General features: G+C 35.6%; 1 protein-coding gene across 1 annotated transcript; it reads left to right on the plus strand.

The window, feature by feature from the left end:
• Positions 1-8,190: 8,190 nt before the first annotated feature.
• Positions 8,191-16,215, plus strand: LOC128536138 (up-regulator of cell proliferation-like). Its single transcript, XM_053510299.1, has 3 exons — positions 8,191-8,218; positions 8,408-8,464; positions 11,549-16,215. The coding sequence occupies exons 1-3, from the start codon at positions 8,191-8,193 to the stop codon at positions 16,213-16,215; spliced, it is 4,752 nt and encodes a 1,583-aa protein (XP_053366274.1).
• The last annotated feature ends 866 nt before the right edge of the window (positions 16,216-17,081 follow it).

Consider the following 17,081-nt stretch of genomic DNA (forward strand, 5'->3'; position numbering starts at 1 on the left):
AAGCATGCATAAATGCTTATTATGAACAGAATATAAAAATGTTAAATAACCTGTCCATAACACCAATTTGGTTGGCATGCTAATCTCAGTTGTTGTTGATCGTGTTTTTTGTTATTCCATACATTCCATATGTTCTTATAACATCATAGTCTGTCATGGTATAGACCTTTTAGCACATAGTAAGAGATTGTGTTGGTGACGAGAAAGATTCCACATTCTAAAATATTAAGGATGTAACAATTTTCTTAATGTGCTTAGAGGAACGTCTCGGGTTACTTTGCTGTAACTCTGTTCCCTGAAAAGGCGGGAACGAGATGCTGAGTGAAAACGCTATGGGAACATATTTCTGTGTTGCCGGTTGTGAAGCATGTGTGTATCAAACGCGCCAAATTTTGGCATATATAACCTCAGTCAGGTGACGTCATCTGATGAAGCGCACCTGCAGGTTATAAATTGGAGTGAACCGGAAATTTTCTAAATAAATAATAAATAAATTGTCTAAATTGATGCATGTTTTAATGTAAAGTGATTTAAAGGTATACTCTAAAAAAAATGTAAATTATAAGAATAATTCAAAATAAAAACTGTTATTAAATGAAGGTATGAATATTTTCTGTTTTAAAGGAAATTAAAGGTAAACGGAAATATGCTTTTTATGTAGACATCTTGCTAAAACTCTTAATTATGACAAAATAAATTAGACATAAAGTCATTTAAGGTTTAAAATATAGGTGTAAAATGGGTTTAAGGTTTAAAGAATTAACCCACAACAGGTCATGTGTTAATAGAAATTTAATCCAGGGATCATTCTGGCACTCTATATTAATTAAGGGGTTTTATGTTCTAATAGGACACTTAAAAGTAAAATAACAATTGAAAAAAATCATCCGGATTAGTAAATCACAATCTGTTCTATATAAATTCTCTAATATAAAAAAAAATTAATTTATAATAGGTTAGTCTGATGGCAGTGTTTGTTCAATTAAACTGTATTTAGTAGATTAAGATTAACAGATCAGTCTGTTTGTATCTTGCCCTAGTTGTTGATTGTACAGTGCATCTCAAAAAGTAAATATCATGAAAAATACAATATTATAAAAAAGCAATTGTATTTTAATACAAATATATAAAACTCTTATACATTTACATTACATTTAAGGTGAAATATAAAAAAAAAAAAAAAACAGTACCTCAAAATATTAGTATACAGTGGAACCTCGGATTGCGAGTAACACGGTTTGTGAGTGTTCCGCAAGACAAGCAAAGATTTTTAATAAATTTTAACTTAAAACCAAGCAAGTGTTGATTTACGAGTACCGAGTATCAGAAACCACGCATGCGCTTCTTGTTTTGACCCCAAGCGTCACGTCATCACAACTGAGCCAACCTTTTTTCTCCCTCTTGCGCTGTGAAATGTGGGTAATCGTCTCCCCTGCTCAGTGTGCATCTCTCACTCTGGTATAATTAACATCCGTGCACGCGTGTACTGTTTATTATAACACTGTGACCATGTGTGTGCGCGTAAAAAAAAAAAAAAATTATTTTGTGTTTGTATGCGTGTGTGTAACAGTGTGTACTGTTTATTGTTCACACCTGTGTGCGAGCATGTAAAGCATTTAAAGAGCGCGAGAGGCTCATTAGAGAGGTTAAAGATCCATTTTCTCTCTCTCACCGTGCCCCTTCACACACACCCTTCCACCTCTCGCCTTCACACACACTCAAACACACACACACACATTCTCTCTCTCTAATAGAAACACCACTCTGTCGCTATTCTTTTTAAAGGTAAAGTGCAGGTTAATTTGTTTTATTTTTACTTTACAGCAGTAATTCCGTTAGTGTGTCATTAGAGAGATTTCTGAAATTCTGAAAAGTGTGTTTGTTCATGCACTCAATACCTGGTCTGGGGTCCTTGATGAACATGATGTTCCTGCATTATTGCATCAAAGTGTCATGGCATGAAGATAATCAGCCTATGGCTTACCTTGTACCTCCAGGGTCGAGGATTCAATTCCTGGCTAAGTATAGGTGTAGAAGTTATGGATTTAAATTAACATGAAATACAAACACAAAAACAATTAACTAAACTAGTAGCTAAAAACTAATAAAATTAGACTTTTGACAGTATGCTCCAGCAGCAGCATTAACACAATAAATTAAGGAGCATCCTTAGTAAGAGTGTTGTGGTGTATCTCGTACAGTCTCGGACATTCTACATCAATGTATTATTCCCAAATATTTTTTGCCAATACATATTTGGCAAATATATGTAAATATAAAACAACTATATTTAAGCTTTGTTGTAGTCCTACATTAATTAATACATTTTACTAATTGAGAAAACTTTTTCCTTTAGATAAAGTATCACTTTTCAGTTGAAAAAAAAATTAATTCTTGACTACATTTGGCATACACTTTTATCAAGAGCAACTTAACTTAACCATTCAGCTGTATAAATTTAATTTTAAGGGTTAAGGGCCTTGCATAAGGGCCCAGCAGGCATTTGTCAGTTTAAGCTGTGGATAATAAGGTAGATTTTTGTTAAGTATGTTTCTGATAAGTACATCATAAAAAAACCTGAAAGCATACTTACTTATTTTTTTGGTTAAAATAACCATATTATTAGCACCCCAGAACAAATGTCATTTTGTTAAGAGAACGATTAGTTTCTGACTATATTTGGCAAAAACCCTTATGCAGAGCAGCTTACATTAATTTCTTTTATACAGCTGAGGAGAGTCTTTGGACTGTGGGAGAAAACTGGAGTACCAGGAAGAAACTCACTAAGCATGAGGAGAATGTGCAAGCTCCACGCACACAAACTTGAACTGAATATGCAAGGACGCAGTGCTTATTATTATTTGCATTTCATTTGGAAATTAAGATTCTATGGTCTGAAAGAAGAGTGGAGAGGCACTAAATGCATGAAGTTCAATGCAAATTTTCCACAGAAGGTGATGTGAGGTGAAGTCCAAAGTCAACGCAGCTGTCTTCCAGGAGACTTTGTTCTTCTGTCTGCTGACAAGTTTATGGTGATACTGATCTGCATGAAGTACTTAGAACCTGCCTATGGTGCCAAAACTACCACTAACATATTGTTCAGAAACACCTGAGTCAACAAAACAGACGAGCTGAAGTCTGCTATCAAAGCAGCCTGGTCTTCAATAGCGTCTTAGTATGTCGCAGTCAGGCTGCATTGATGCAGAAATCGGTGCTAAAGTATGTAACTGAACATACTGTTCAGAAGTTGTACATTTCTGTATTGTAAACTCTTCTTTGATGATCTTAGAAAATATTCTAATATTTTGAGATACTGGATTTTTAATGTCTTCAGGTTCTCTTGGTGATCCCATTCCTTTTTAAAAAGCAACTAGAGTTGTCCTTTTACTAGAGACAATTCTAGTTGTAGTTTTGAATATATCTTAGGAAGTCGGCACGATGGTGTAGTGGTTAGCACTGTTTTGAGTTTCCTGTCTCTGTGTGCATGATCTTCCCGTGCTTAGTGGGTTTTCTTCCACAGTCCAGAGATATGCAGGTTAGGCTAATTGCTGTTTCCAAGTTGCCTGTAATGTGTGTGTGCCCTGCGATGGATTGGCACCCTGACCTGGGTGTACCACGTCTCGTGCCCTGGAATAGGCTCCAGGTTCCTGTGACCCTGAATACAGAATAAAGCGGGATATAGAAGATGAGTGAGTGAGTGAGTGAGCATCTTGGGATCTGGTGTGGTACCCAGTCATTTTAAACATGCAGTTGTGCAGCCTTTGTTAAAGAAGCCTAATCATGATCCCTCTGTTTTCTAATTACAGATCAATCTCTAAGCTACCATTTTCTAAGAGTCCCCGTTAGGTCTCAAAGTTAGCTAGTTAGTTTTTTTTGTTGATTTATGTTGTTAATTTATGTTGTCATGTCAATCTGTCTTGTCTTAGCTAGCCAGCTAATTAGGTTTCTTAGTTAGCTAGTTAGTTTAGATAATAATCTCATTTAGCTTCTTAGTTACATTTTACTGTTTTAAACTGTATATAATTGAAGTGACAATAAAAGGCTACTTGACTTGACTTGGTGCTAGGAGTATATTTACACCTTTGGATTTAGGAACCTTGTAACAGAATGTTCAACACAGCGTCAAATTTAGGTAAATTTGATAAACAGATCAGTGCTGTGGATCAGACCAGCTTTTTAAATTGAGGCAATTGGCAAAAGTTACAGTAAGCCTGTTTTGTCTATTAGGCATTTTAAAATAGCCACCCAAGGCTTCATCACCACTCGCCTCGATTATTGTAATGCTTTGTATTTTGGGGTTTCTCAGGCAGCATTACATCGATTACAGCTGGTTCAAAATTCTGCTGCTCGGTTGCTAACTTCTACACATTAAAGAGAACATATCTCTCCAGTCCTGGCTTACCTTCATTGGCTCCTGATAGTACAGTACTAAATTAACTTCAAAATTATTTTGGTTAGGTTTAAATGTTTACGTGGCCTTGCCCCGCCCTACCTCTCAGGCCTGCTTCAGGCCTATGCCCCACCCTGGTCACTCAGATCATCAGATGACTTTCTGCCAGCTGTAGCCAGTGGCTGTAGTCTGTGGCTGCACCTAAATTGTGGAATGACCGAACCTTGACTATTCGTAAGGCCACACCACTGTGGGGGTTCAAATCTTTTATAAAAATTCATGTTTTTTTTGGCACTTCAACCAACATAAGATGTTGATTTTATGTGTTTGAATTTAAAATGTGTGTGATTTTTTATTTTTATTTTATCTTTTATATTATTTTATTAATTATTTAAAGGACTTTGGAGCACTTGTTGTTTAAACGCTATACAAATAAAGCTGAGTAATTCAAGGGATAACCCATCTTGTGTTTTGTGTTGAGAGTTTTATATTACATATAAATAAATACATTATATATATACATCACTTCCTTTGCAGTCACCTGAATCCAGTGTAAGTATTGTTTGTGTATAAATAGGCCTGTTCGTGGATGGGTCTTTGTCCTAAATCTGATCTGTTTTGTTGTCACTTTTTTCGTACTGTACTGATCTGTTTTGGTTCTTGTTGTTACATATTACTGTGTTGTATTGTTCATGTTCTGTTGTTTCTGTTTGGTTAAGTTTATTGTTCTAGTTTATATGTTTTTGTTGCTTCTGTTTGTCTTTTTGTCTTAAATTAAAGTATTTCTTCTTCTTTAAGGGAGAAAAGTAGGACTAGGTGGCACTCTTTTCCCTGTTTTTTTATTTTTTATTTTTATGTACTGTATGTATTTATTTTTACAGTTTTATTTGTTTTTTTATGTAACAATGGTGGACTTATTTTAATTATTATTTTTTTAACTTTGTTCAACTGTACAGTGTTAAATGTGCTTCATAAATAAATTTGACTTTGATGACCTGGTGGGAGACTGGCGGAGGTGAGCGAGCAGTGCAGCATGGCCAGGAATGCTCACGATAAAATGTTGCTCCTCCGCTGCATGGGATCGAGGACTTTGTGGACTCCACCACCGAAGTTCAAGATTTAAGATTGAAGATTTAAATAACTTCATTAATCCCAGAGGGAAATTACTTAAAGCTGCCAAGTCAGAGTTCTGTTCCTGTACCAAGCCCCCACCCAGTCTTAATGCTCAGTACCACAGCCTTGGTATAGGAAAGCCTAATGAGGGTTTTAATGGGTTTTCCTTGTCCACAGGTGGTGCTCCACAGATGTGCAGTTTGGGGCGAGGTAGTCTGTGCCCACAAACCTGTGTTTTGTGTTAAGACTTTTACTGTTCTTGTTCATCTGTTCTGTTTTTGTTTCTGTTTGTCTTTTTCTCTTAAATTAAAGTTTTAATGTCTACACTTATGCCATGCCTGCATCGCATTCCTCATTCCTGACATATAATCATCAGAATCATAACAAAAAATCAAACAAGAAAATCTTTCCGCTTTATGTGTACTGACTCTAGGACATAAGTTTCACTGGTGGAACTAAATTAAAAACATTTCAAGAATAAATGAAATCCTCAAGCCTGGGTGGTTTAGCCAGATGCAGTGGAAAGGGCACTTTTTTGAGATGCACAGTATATTTAGATTTTTATTTCAGAAAAGCTGCTATATGACAACATGCATTGCTTAAAGACTTACAGGAATATAAATTAATTAAATTTCATTGGTAACCTATTTCAATTGTCTTTCACAAATGTGTACTCAGGGGGTGTAAAACTTGTTAGTGAGCCAATCAATATTTAGTCATTGTTGTTAAAACAATTGTTTAATCATTATGATGCATTCTTGCAACTTACCCAAAGGTTCATGACCAGGTCTTACCCCTGACTTTAGGTTTCACTTGCAAAACCTGCTCTGCGCATTTGCAAATACTGTATTAAAAATAGTGATGTCATCTCAGGCTGTAAAAAAGTCTATTGGTAAAAACACTGACTGCAAACAGCAGTACCAACAGAACTAAACACCAACATCGGCATAAGAGCGTATCCTTTAACTGATTAAATCTGGTAAGCCATGACAAAAATTACAGTTTTACTTCCTTTTACCCGTACCCTTTACAAGATATAAATGTTATTTTAAAAAATTAGGAAGGTGTATTTGTGTGAATTGTTATTCACAGGGAAGATCATAAGATTAACAGAAAGCCATTGGTCAAATGTCTTCTAAGGCATTCAGCATCATAGTCTGACTGGCACATTTCATTACAGCAATGACTCCAGTGCAAATGTACTGTACGTTCTATCAGAAATCTAGCTACTACATTTGCAATGTTTTCACATCCCTGTAGTCTGTATTAAAAAAAATTGCCCAACATGTGTTATTTAATGGAAAATTGTAGAAATATATAGTCATTTCTTGAACAAGCAAATATTTTAGTGAAATTAACTGCAAACAAGTATAGCAACAATGTTGGCAGCAATGTGTTACAAAATAGCGTCTTATATGACATGGTAATGTGCAGTCTATCAGCATTGAGTTGGAGCTGGAATGTCTTTTATTCACCAAGGTGAATGCTGGGAGTCAGAAGGGTGTTGAGAACCCTCATGGGAACAAAATGTTGCAGAGTTTTTAGCTGGTGGCTATATCTTGTGAAAGAGGAAGGGTCATGTGAATTTCCCCATGAGGATTAATAAAGTATCTTTCATCCATAATGCTGGTGGTTATTGTATGAAGTGACAGTGGCTATGTCTGCTGACAAGCTTATGAAGATACTGAGTGCATTGGGATTCTTTCCTAAGAACCATTACACAAAGTCTCTTTTCACAATTCACTACATTTTGCATTTAATTTGCTTCAGGGAAATGCCGATTTTCAGTTCCCAGCAGCACTTAGTACCTGCTCACAGCTACTATTCACAAGCAGATTTCAGGATGCGGGAAAAATAAACAAGCTCAAATTCCAGTATGAGAGATTTACTTGGGTTGTCTCACTTACATTCAACAATGAGCATATGAGTGTTTACTCAAAATACAGTGTATTTTGGAAAATTACATATGGGGAGTAATGACTTTTAAACTGTCAGGATTTTTTTTTAAACAAACCCTGCATTGATTTGCAACAGCAACAAGAAGAACAGAAATGAGTAGTCTCAACTCGGTCCTGCCATTCAGACTAGCTCTTCTTTTGCCAAAGCAACTTGAAGCAACCAAGAGGGCAGTGTTCAACATTAGACAGTTTCAGTTAATTAGAGACAATATATGTGAATAAAGATAAAATTCAATATGACATTATTATTTTTTTATTTATTTCTTTTACCAAGAAGTTTTGCTTTCATTTTGATTGACTCTGCTCATTAATCTTAGCAGAAAAGAGCACTTCTAATGTTTTCCTTTGAAGTTGTTAATGTTAAAAGAAATGTATTTTTCTTTGAGATTTGGAGATGAAAGTATTTTGCACTTTTTCTCCTTCATAGTTTTATCATACATTGTCAATGCATGAATTTAATAATTTAGTACTATACCAACCTGAAGGACTGAACAGAGCAGCATTAAAATCCATTTTGTGAATGGTAACTTATGTCTACTTAATATTGTGAAAATACAATACATTTTACTCAGTAAAAACATAATTTACTGATTTTTTTAGTCTAGCAAAAAGCATCACCAACTTGGTTGGACAAACAAATTAAATTATGTTCTTTACTTTTGCCCCACAGTTATTCAAAAATAAAAATAATTGTATGGGCAGCTTGACAAAGAAACTTGATGACGAATGATGGCTTCGACGCAAGATGTCACTAAAAGTAGGAATTATTTCTTAACATTTAATTCATTATTTTATAACATTATATCCTTTCAGATATTACTGCACATCTGTAGATATACTGTATACATGTCTCTGTCATTTCATTAGCAGTTTGTTAATTTCACTACTAATAAACTGCAAGTCTCTTAAGTATTTTTAATTTTACATTACTTTATTTTATACATAGCAAAGGACAGCGGATCAGGATCAAGGTCAACACAGGGGGACTCAAGCCAGCTTAGAGGTGAGTTGAAGTTGATAACACCATAGCATCTTTGTACTTGTAGGTCTGTCCTGGCAATTCTTCCTATACTTGCTATCAGACCCTTTAATCTGATTTCCAATGTAAGTATAAAGTATAATTTAAATTATTCCCAAAATTTCCTTTATTACGTGTTGTTACAGACCACTGGTTTCTTGTATCTGCTCACATAAGATTTAAACCATTATGTTTTTTTCACAAAGCCAAAAGTACAGTACACTGGCCCCCAGGTAATAAGCTTCCTTTCCTCAACTGCCTCAACTGTAAAACAAAGACTAAAGAGCTAGATTTAACCAATTACTTAACCAGTCAAATAAAGTGTGGGTATAATGTAATCTTTCTGAAAGCAATTTAATGAAAATGCATACTTTTACTGCAAAATTCAATTTTTTTGCAGTTTGGAGATTTTTTTTTAACTAATAAAAAGCGTTTAGTTTTCTTTGAGTCACAAAAAATTAGTTTGTTGAATTTTGATAAAAAGTATAGCAAAGTCATTAAAAGCAAAGGCACCAAGTTGGATCAAAGGTGGTCACAAAAATATTAATTACAAATTCTGTTGATTATAATAAACATAATAAACAATACAAAAACGTTACATTACTTTACATTTCTATTAGTCTATTTAATTTCACTTCAGTACATGACAGCTTTCTATCATAGTGCAGGTACGCACTGTTGATAATGTTCTTTTTTGCGTCAAAATGCCATGTGTCTGTCAGGCATCCTGTAATATTTACAACATTATCACAACAGTGGACAAAACCAGATAAAGAAAAAGCAACAGCTTCTCGCACACAGCACATGCATCTCATATTTCTTGTACACAAATCACTTGTGCATATTTTAAGTTTCATAACATTATTTATGCTTCACCACAGTGCTTACACTATAGTATCCTACATTTTTACGTATATAACAAGGTGTTTAAACAACACCCAAATCATATAATGTCCTGTTTCACAAAATGTATTGTGGAGGTTAAGCAGTGCACACCCGACATTAATCAATGCTGGAATGCAAACATAATTTTCTTGGCCTTCGACCAAGAAAACCTTCTCCAAGAACACATTGAACCCATTTAACCATTCTAGCCAGCCACTGTGTTTTTGCTTAAAAATCATGTCATGCTTCATGCAAAATGTGGAGGTTTAAAGCTTCTAAAATAATGTTAAATAGTTGTTTTCAAATTAAATATTTTGTTTTAGACAACCATGTGTAAAAAGTCTAAAATTGGTGTTTGATGTTTTGTTGATCATATGAAAATTAATGAGACCTTTTCAGTGCTTCTAAAGTTTTGATGCCATATTAAAATAGCTGTGAATTCTTATAAAATAGCAGCAATTAAGGTTAGCCCAACTAGAAAGAACATGACTGAAATATGTATTTATAGGTATTTACAATTTTTAAATGTTTCACACAATTATAGAAAACATAACTAGACTATTATTCTAATATAATTGGAGCCAGCGAAGATCTCTAGATCTCTTTTTTCTGTAGTCAAGAAGGTTTCAAGTATGTCCCTTCCTCTATGAAAACCGCTGTCATTACTCCCATTCTTAAGAAATTAGGGGTGGATCCATTAAATTAAAAAAATTATAGACTGATTTCTAACTTGCCATTCACTACTAAAATATGGGAAAAGGTTGTCAAAGCTTAAATTCATGAACACCTTTCCAAGAATGCATCATATGAACATTTCCAATCTGCTTTTCGTTCTCATAGTACAAAGACGGTCTTGGTTAAAATTACTAATGACTTGTTAGTAGCATCTGATTCTTCTGACTATACTAGTCCTACTTGATCTTAGTGCGGCGTTTGACACTATCTCGCACAAGATACTTTTGGACAGGTTAGCAGCTATAGGAATCACAGGCACCCCCCTGTCCTGGTTTAGATCTTACCTTACCGGTTGTAATCAATATGTCCAAATAAAAAATTGTAAACCTCCAGAGTTCCTCAGTGTTCTGTTTTGGGGCCACTTATATTTATGATTTACTTACTTCCTCTTGGTTCTATTTTTAGGAAATACGGTATCAATTTCCATTGCTATGCCGATGACACCCAGTTATATTTATCTTCTAAACCTTCTAGCTCTTCTCCTTTACCTGTCTTAAATGAATGTTTATCTGAAATTAAAGCTTGGCTCTCAGGTAATTTCCTTAAACTTAATAGTGACAAAACCGAAGTTTTACTAGTAGGTACTAAATCAACTTTGGCTAAATCTGATTGTCTTTCTTTAGTTATTGACGATACTGAAATTTACCCAACTTAACAGGTCAGGAGTCTGGGTGTCATTCTGGACAGCACACTCTCTTTTGAAGCTCATGTTAATAACATTACACGTGCCGCATATTTTCATTTGCGTAATATTTGCCGCCTTTGTCCTTCTCTTACTAACAAAACTTCAAACTTCAACTGGTTCAAAATTTAGTGGCTCGCGTCTTGTTCAGGACTCCTTTACGGAATTCTACAGCAATTACACTGGCTTCCAGTTAAGTACCGTATTGATTTTAGAATTTTGCTTTTCATATTTAAGGCTCTACATAGTTTGGCTCCTCCGTATCTCACCGATCTTCTAAACATTTACACTCCTTCTCGTTCCCTTAGATCGATTCATTCTAATTCTCTCGTGCCGCCGCGCATTTGCTTAAGTACAATGGGAGCATCCCCCAACATACGGAACAGTGACAGTCTTCATATTTTTAAATCTCGTCTTAAATTGTACTGTATCTTTTTACTCAGCTTTATGTGTGAATTGCAGTTTTCCTTTTTTTATTTTGACGTGCGATGGATGTATTTATGCTGTAAATTTTATAATGTCATTTTTATATTGTTACTATTTTACTGGATGTTTGCTGTAAGGTGTCCTTAGGTGCTCAGAAAGTAATAAAATGCATTATTATAATTATAATTATTATTATTATTATTTATAACCTTCTTTCATGTAAATCTTGGATGGTTCACCTAATTCACACAAAATATGTACATAAGTTTGTAAATTTAAATTTTTACAAGTTTTTTGCTCATTTTAACATTGATGTTGATAAGAAAAATCCTACTTTTCAGATGATCTTCTTGCATTCTTAAAAAAGCTGGGACTTGAAGAGTACTACCCAAACAAGCTGACTCTGAAGACTCTGCTGGAGATCAACAAAGCCAGTGTATCTGATAAAGAAGTTCACTCACTGCAAGCAATGCCATGGGTTTTCTTACGAAAGTTACTGATGGTTGATTCAAATTCAAGATCTTTAGAGTGGGAAGCTGAAGAAAATAATAAAACACAAGATTTGTTTGCTGAGCAGGACTGTGATGGTACTATAAATCTTCTAGATCTCACCACTGCCCTCTTTATCTGTGCAGATAGTTTTCTCCAGCAAGAAATGACACTTAAAATGTCAATGTGCCAGTTTGCAGTACCATTTCTGTTACCTCGCGGAATGCATAACCAGTCCACTCTGATGTTATGGGCACTTCGAGGTATCCTGAAAGAATGGCGCCCACATTCAATGTCAGAATCTAAAGGCTTCATTGAAGACAGTGTTGTTAATGCTAAAATTCCATTGATATCATTTGTGAGGCTAAGCAGCTGCAGCTTGTCCAAGTCACAGGTTTTGAACCAAGTGCTCAACAAGTCACAGCAGCATCATGACTTCTTTTCACATCGAGAAATGATTGGAGGAGCTTCTCCAAGAATTATTTCTAATGGCCTGGTGGAAATATGCTGGAGTCTTCCATCTGGAAACAATAGCATTGATGTCTTTCATGAACCAGTTGTGATTGCTAATTTAAGAGGAGATGTTTGCACATTTGAAACAATATTCTGTTTCCTTACTCAGGTGTCAGCAGCTGTTTTTGTGTTCCTGGACAGTGTTGAAGAAATGGAGCAAAGGTTGCTTGCCTCTTTACAAAGAAACCTGTCCAATATCTTTCTTGTGGTTAACTCTCATAGAAATATGAACCAAAATCTAAAGTCATCCATTAAAGCAATAGTCGATACTTTGCAACTGCAAAGAGATAACATTATTCTTAAAAGCCAAAAAGTAAATTTGGCTAAGTTCTCAAATATGATAATTTCTGCCATTAAAAAAATCCTAGATGGGGACAAGCAAACAACATATGAAATAAATTCTATGAAGAAAATTGCTCAAAAGTTTGGTCTTAACACTGATGAAAATGAAAACGGAGCCTGTGGATCAGCTGAAGAAACAGCAGAGGAAATCATGAAACGTATCGGAGTTCGCCGCATAGTGGAATATAAAAAGTCACGGTTGCCACTGCAAGGTGAAAACTGGAAGAGACTGGCTCAGATAGAAAAAGAGCAATGCAGATTAAAACATTCAGGGGAACTAAGTTTAGAGGAGTATAAAGTTCAACTTCAAAAAGAAAAAGATGAAATTCAGAAAAAACAAAGCCAGTACAAGATAACAGAAACAATGAACATCTTAATAAATGCATTGTCAGTATTTGATAACACTGAGCGAGCTTTTTTCCTTAAATGGTTGGGAATAAAGCTGGACATGCGATCACGCAAACAGATGTCAGACCTACGGCACAAATATACCCAATGTGAGCAAAAGAAAGACAAAGATGGTATAGCTCGATTAGACCAGGAGTTGGTTGATAGCTCTCTTGGCATAGAGCACTACATGAGAGAAATGGGACAAATCTATGAGGCTGCTTCATTTGGTTCAAGTAAAATCCCTGACAAAATTCTTAATCTGCCTACTCTGGCTGCCCAAATGCTTCTTGATGGATTTCCACTTGAACTACTAGATGGAGATGCATCAAATATCCCAGAGAAATGGGTTAATAATGTTCTCATGGAGGTTCACAGGATGGTTGGGCAGAAAAGCCGTTTATTAGTTGTGACTGTGTTAGGGGTCCAGAGTACTGGTAAATCAACACTGCTCAACACTATGTTTGGAGTTCAGTTTGCAGTGGGCAGTGGACGATGCACACGTGGAGCATTCATGATTTTCCTTCCTGTGGGCAACGACTTGAAGGAGGAGTTACTCTGTGACTTTGTCCTTCTGATTGATACAGAGGGTTTGAAATCTCCAGCACTGGCACAACTGGAAGACAGTTACGAGCATGACAATGAATTGGCCACATTTGTCATTGGTCTTAGTGATGTAACCATCATCAATGTAGCAATGGAGAATTCCACAGAGATGAAGGACATCCTGCAGATAGCAGTTCATGCTTTTTTACGAATGAAGGAAGTTGGCAAAAAAACTGTCTGCCACTTTGTCCACCAAAATGTTGCTGGTGTATCTGCATATGACAAAAACATGACAGACCGACAAAAGCTCCTGGATCAACTAAATGAGATGGCGGAAATTGCAGCTGAAATGGAGAAGAAGCCTAATGTGAAGAAATTCACTGATGTTTTGGATTATGATGTAAAAAAGAATAACTGGTATATACCAGGTCTATGGCATGGCACACCACCAATGGCACCAGTTAATACAGGCTACAGTGTGGCTGTGTTAGATTTTAAGGAAAAACTTTTGGAAATGTTTAAAGAAAGAAAAGATGAACAGTGCTCTCAAATACCAGACTTCCTTCAATGGATGAGTAGCTTGTGGAGGACAGTGAAATTTGAAAACTTCATCTTTAGTTTTAGAAACACTCTTGTGGCCCATGCCTATGACAACCTTTGCAAAGAGTTTTCAGACTGGGAGTGGTTTTTCAGGAGACATATTTTCTCTTTCCTTAGTACTGCAGAAATTCAAATATCTAATGCTGAAAGCAGTTGCGTTCATAAGGTTGTTAATGCACTTAAAGAAACTTCGGATAAAGAGATCCAGATTCAAACAACAGAAATTACTCAGAAATTGAAAGAGTACTATAAAAGGAAAGGCCGTAATGTGCATTTGGTGGAAAAGTACAAAACTGATTTTGTCAAAAACATTAAATCTCTGGAGAGTGAAATGAAAGAATATGTGAAAAAAAGATATGATGCTGCTCTTGACATGAGGAGAAACAAGGAAATAGTAGAAGAGATACACGGTAAGCAAGCTGCAATGATTGAAGAACAAGTCTTGCAATTACTGCAAAACTACAAACATAAAGATGAGGTCTCTGAGGAACATCTAAAAGCTGATTTTGAGGAAATGTGGACAAAGGTGGTGGCAAACATCACTGGTCTAAAAGAAAGGGATGTTCCTGCTGATGTGTTAAAGCAGCTGCGAGCAAGTTTAGGAAACCGCCAAGTCAGTGAGGATTTGCAAAATGTTAAGAATTTGACAAATTATAGGAAAAAGGATTTCAAGGCCAAAAAAACCCATATAAACATGGGGAAAGGATTTGAAAAGTTATCAGCTGTTTTTAAAATGCAAAGTGCACAACATGATCTAGACGTTATTGCGGTTGATGTCATTACCAGTTGTACAAGTAAGATCGAACAGTTAACACAGTTGAAAAGTGATTACCAAGAAACATTTACCAAAGACGTGCTTGATGAAATTGATGCTCACCTCAAAAAAGCAGGAAAGAAGTTTAATACCAAATTTGAGTTTGACATTAAATTGCACATTTTGAGCATGGCTTCTCATAAATTCAAAGAAATGCACAGGAAGTACCTAACTCAGCAAGATCCATTAGAACATCTACAGAAATTTAAAAGTCAATATCTTTCTGATTTCGCTGATTTGTACAGAGAGAGAGACCAGTGCCAGAGGAAAGCACAAGACTTTACTCAGCTCTGTCTCAAGCCAGCAGTGACTGAATACATTGAGCAGTCTCTCGGACCCGACATTGTCGATGCTGTTTTGGAGAACAATCCTACGGAGTATAGTACACGAACACTGTTTCAGTACACTATTCTGAAGGAACTACTCGAAAAATCAAACTTTAGTGACTTTGCAGGGTACATTTTGCATTATGAGAATTATATTAAAGAATGGATAAACTATCACATTGGTAAATGCTTTTCCAAAGACAAATCTTTGGAAAAATTAAAAAAGAAAAAGCTGAACATCATTATTAAAAAGATCACTGAAGCAGTAGCAACTTGTAAACTTGAACCTGATGGATCTCCTTTGCCCAATAATGCAGAAGGTACTGCAATTTTGATCCGCAATCTTTGCAAAGCTATGAGTGATGTCATCTCAATATCCATGAGCACAGTCGACAGGGTACTGTTTCAGAACACAAGCTGTTGTGAGTCATTCACTAAAAGTCTTCAAGAATGTCTTAATGATCTGAAACGACACATAGAACAGGAGATCTCAGAGTCCACTGATGCCACTGAAACAATAAAAAATTTGTCAGTAAAACCCCAAGATGAGCTTTTTAAGAGGGTGTTTGGTTGTGGAGAGCAGTGTCCCTTTTGCAAAATACCATGTGACGCAGGAGGAAAGGAACATCAGCTACACCATGCAACTGTACACAGACCACAAGGACTTGCTACCTGCAGAAATTTGGAAACTAATGTCCTTTCTGAAGAAATTTGTACATCTAGTGTTCATGGGAATGGGACATTTCAAAACCATGAAACAAATTTCCAGCTTCACCCCTACAAAGACTACCAGAAATACTACCCAGACTGGCACATTGCACCTGACAGGTCTATAGAGGCCTCAGATTACTGGAAGTATGTGCTGGTGATATTCAATAAACAGTTTGCTGAAAGTTACAATACATTGCCAGCTGTGTATCCAGATGCATGGAATACAATCACTAAAGATCAGGCTTTTATTAGTCTGAAGCAAAACTTCAATATTAAATAACAGGACAAATCTATTACTGCAAAAATATTGTTATTACTAGTTAGGTCTGCGCCATCTTCTTACTTCAAATTTCTAAATATAGAATTATTTTTATTTGAAGTCATTTTCAGGGATTTAAAATGATTTTTAATTGTTTGTAAACATTATTCTGGTATCTTTACTATGATAACTATGTGTAGAGTAGTATAGGATGTATGTAGTAATAATGCGAACTTTCCCATCTTTCTATCCCTTACATCTCTTCCTATGGTTCTGATATTAATGTATTAACTCTCCAATGCTCTCTTTCTCATTCAGGCTTTTTATCTTGAACTTTCCCCGCCTCCCTTGGCCTAACACTTCATGGTTTGTTTCCAGACGGACTTCTCTACAACTTCCACTCTTTGTTCTCCCACATTTCATCAGGACATGTTAAAATGGTTTATGTAGTTTGGTGACACAAATGTACATGACACCAAGTGTTTGGCCAAACATATAAAAACGTTGCTCACAATACACAGAGAGAGATCATTAAGCAATTTCGTCTGTGCTGTGTTTATCTGTGTGTGTGTGTGTGTGTGTGTGTGTGTGTGTGTGTGTGTGTCGCTCCTGGCTGAAAAGCATGTCAAAGTTGGCCAGTAAGCATAAGATTCATTAAGATTCTGAACATTTTGATGATTTAATTATTTCTATGTGATTTAATTTGTTATTATGTTTATTAATTATTTGGTCAAAGTTGTTACAACTGAAAAATAATAATAATACCAAAAAAAAAACATTAAGAATAAGAAAGGGGGTGTATAGATTTGAGAAAAGAAATGTAATAAATAAATAATAATAATTTGTTGTTATGAACTAAAGTTGCCCTGGATCCCTCAGTGGCCATG

The sequence above is a fragment of the Clarias gariepinus genome, chromosome 13 (assembly GCF_024256425.1).
Source record: "Clarias gariepinus isolate MV-2021 ecotype Netherlands chromosome 13, CGAR_prim_01v2, whole genome shotgun sequence".
Taxonomy (NCBI): Eukaryota; Metazoa; Chordata; class Actinopteri; order Siluriformes; family Clariidae; genus Clarias; species Clarias gariepinus.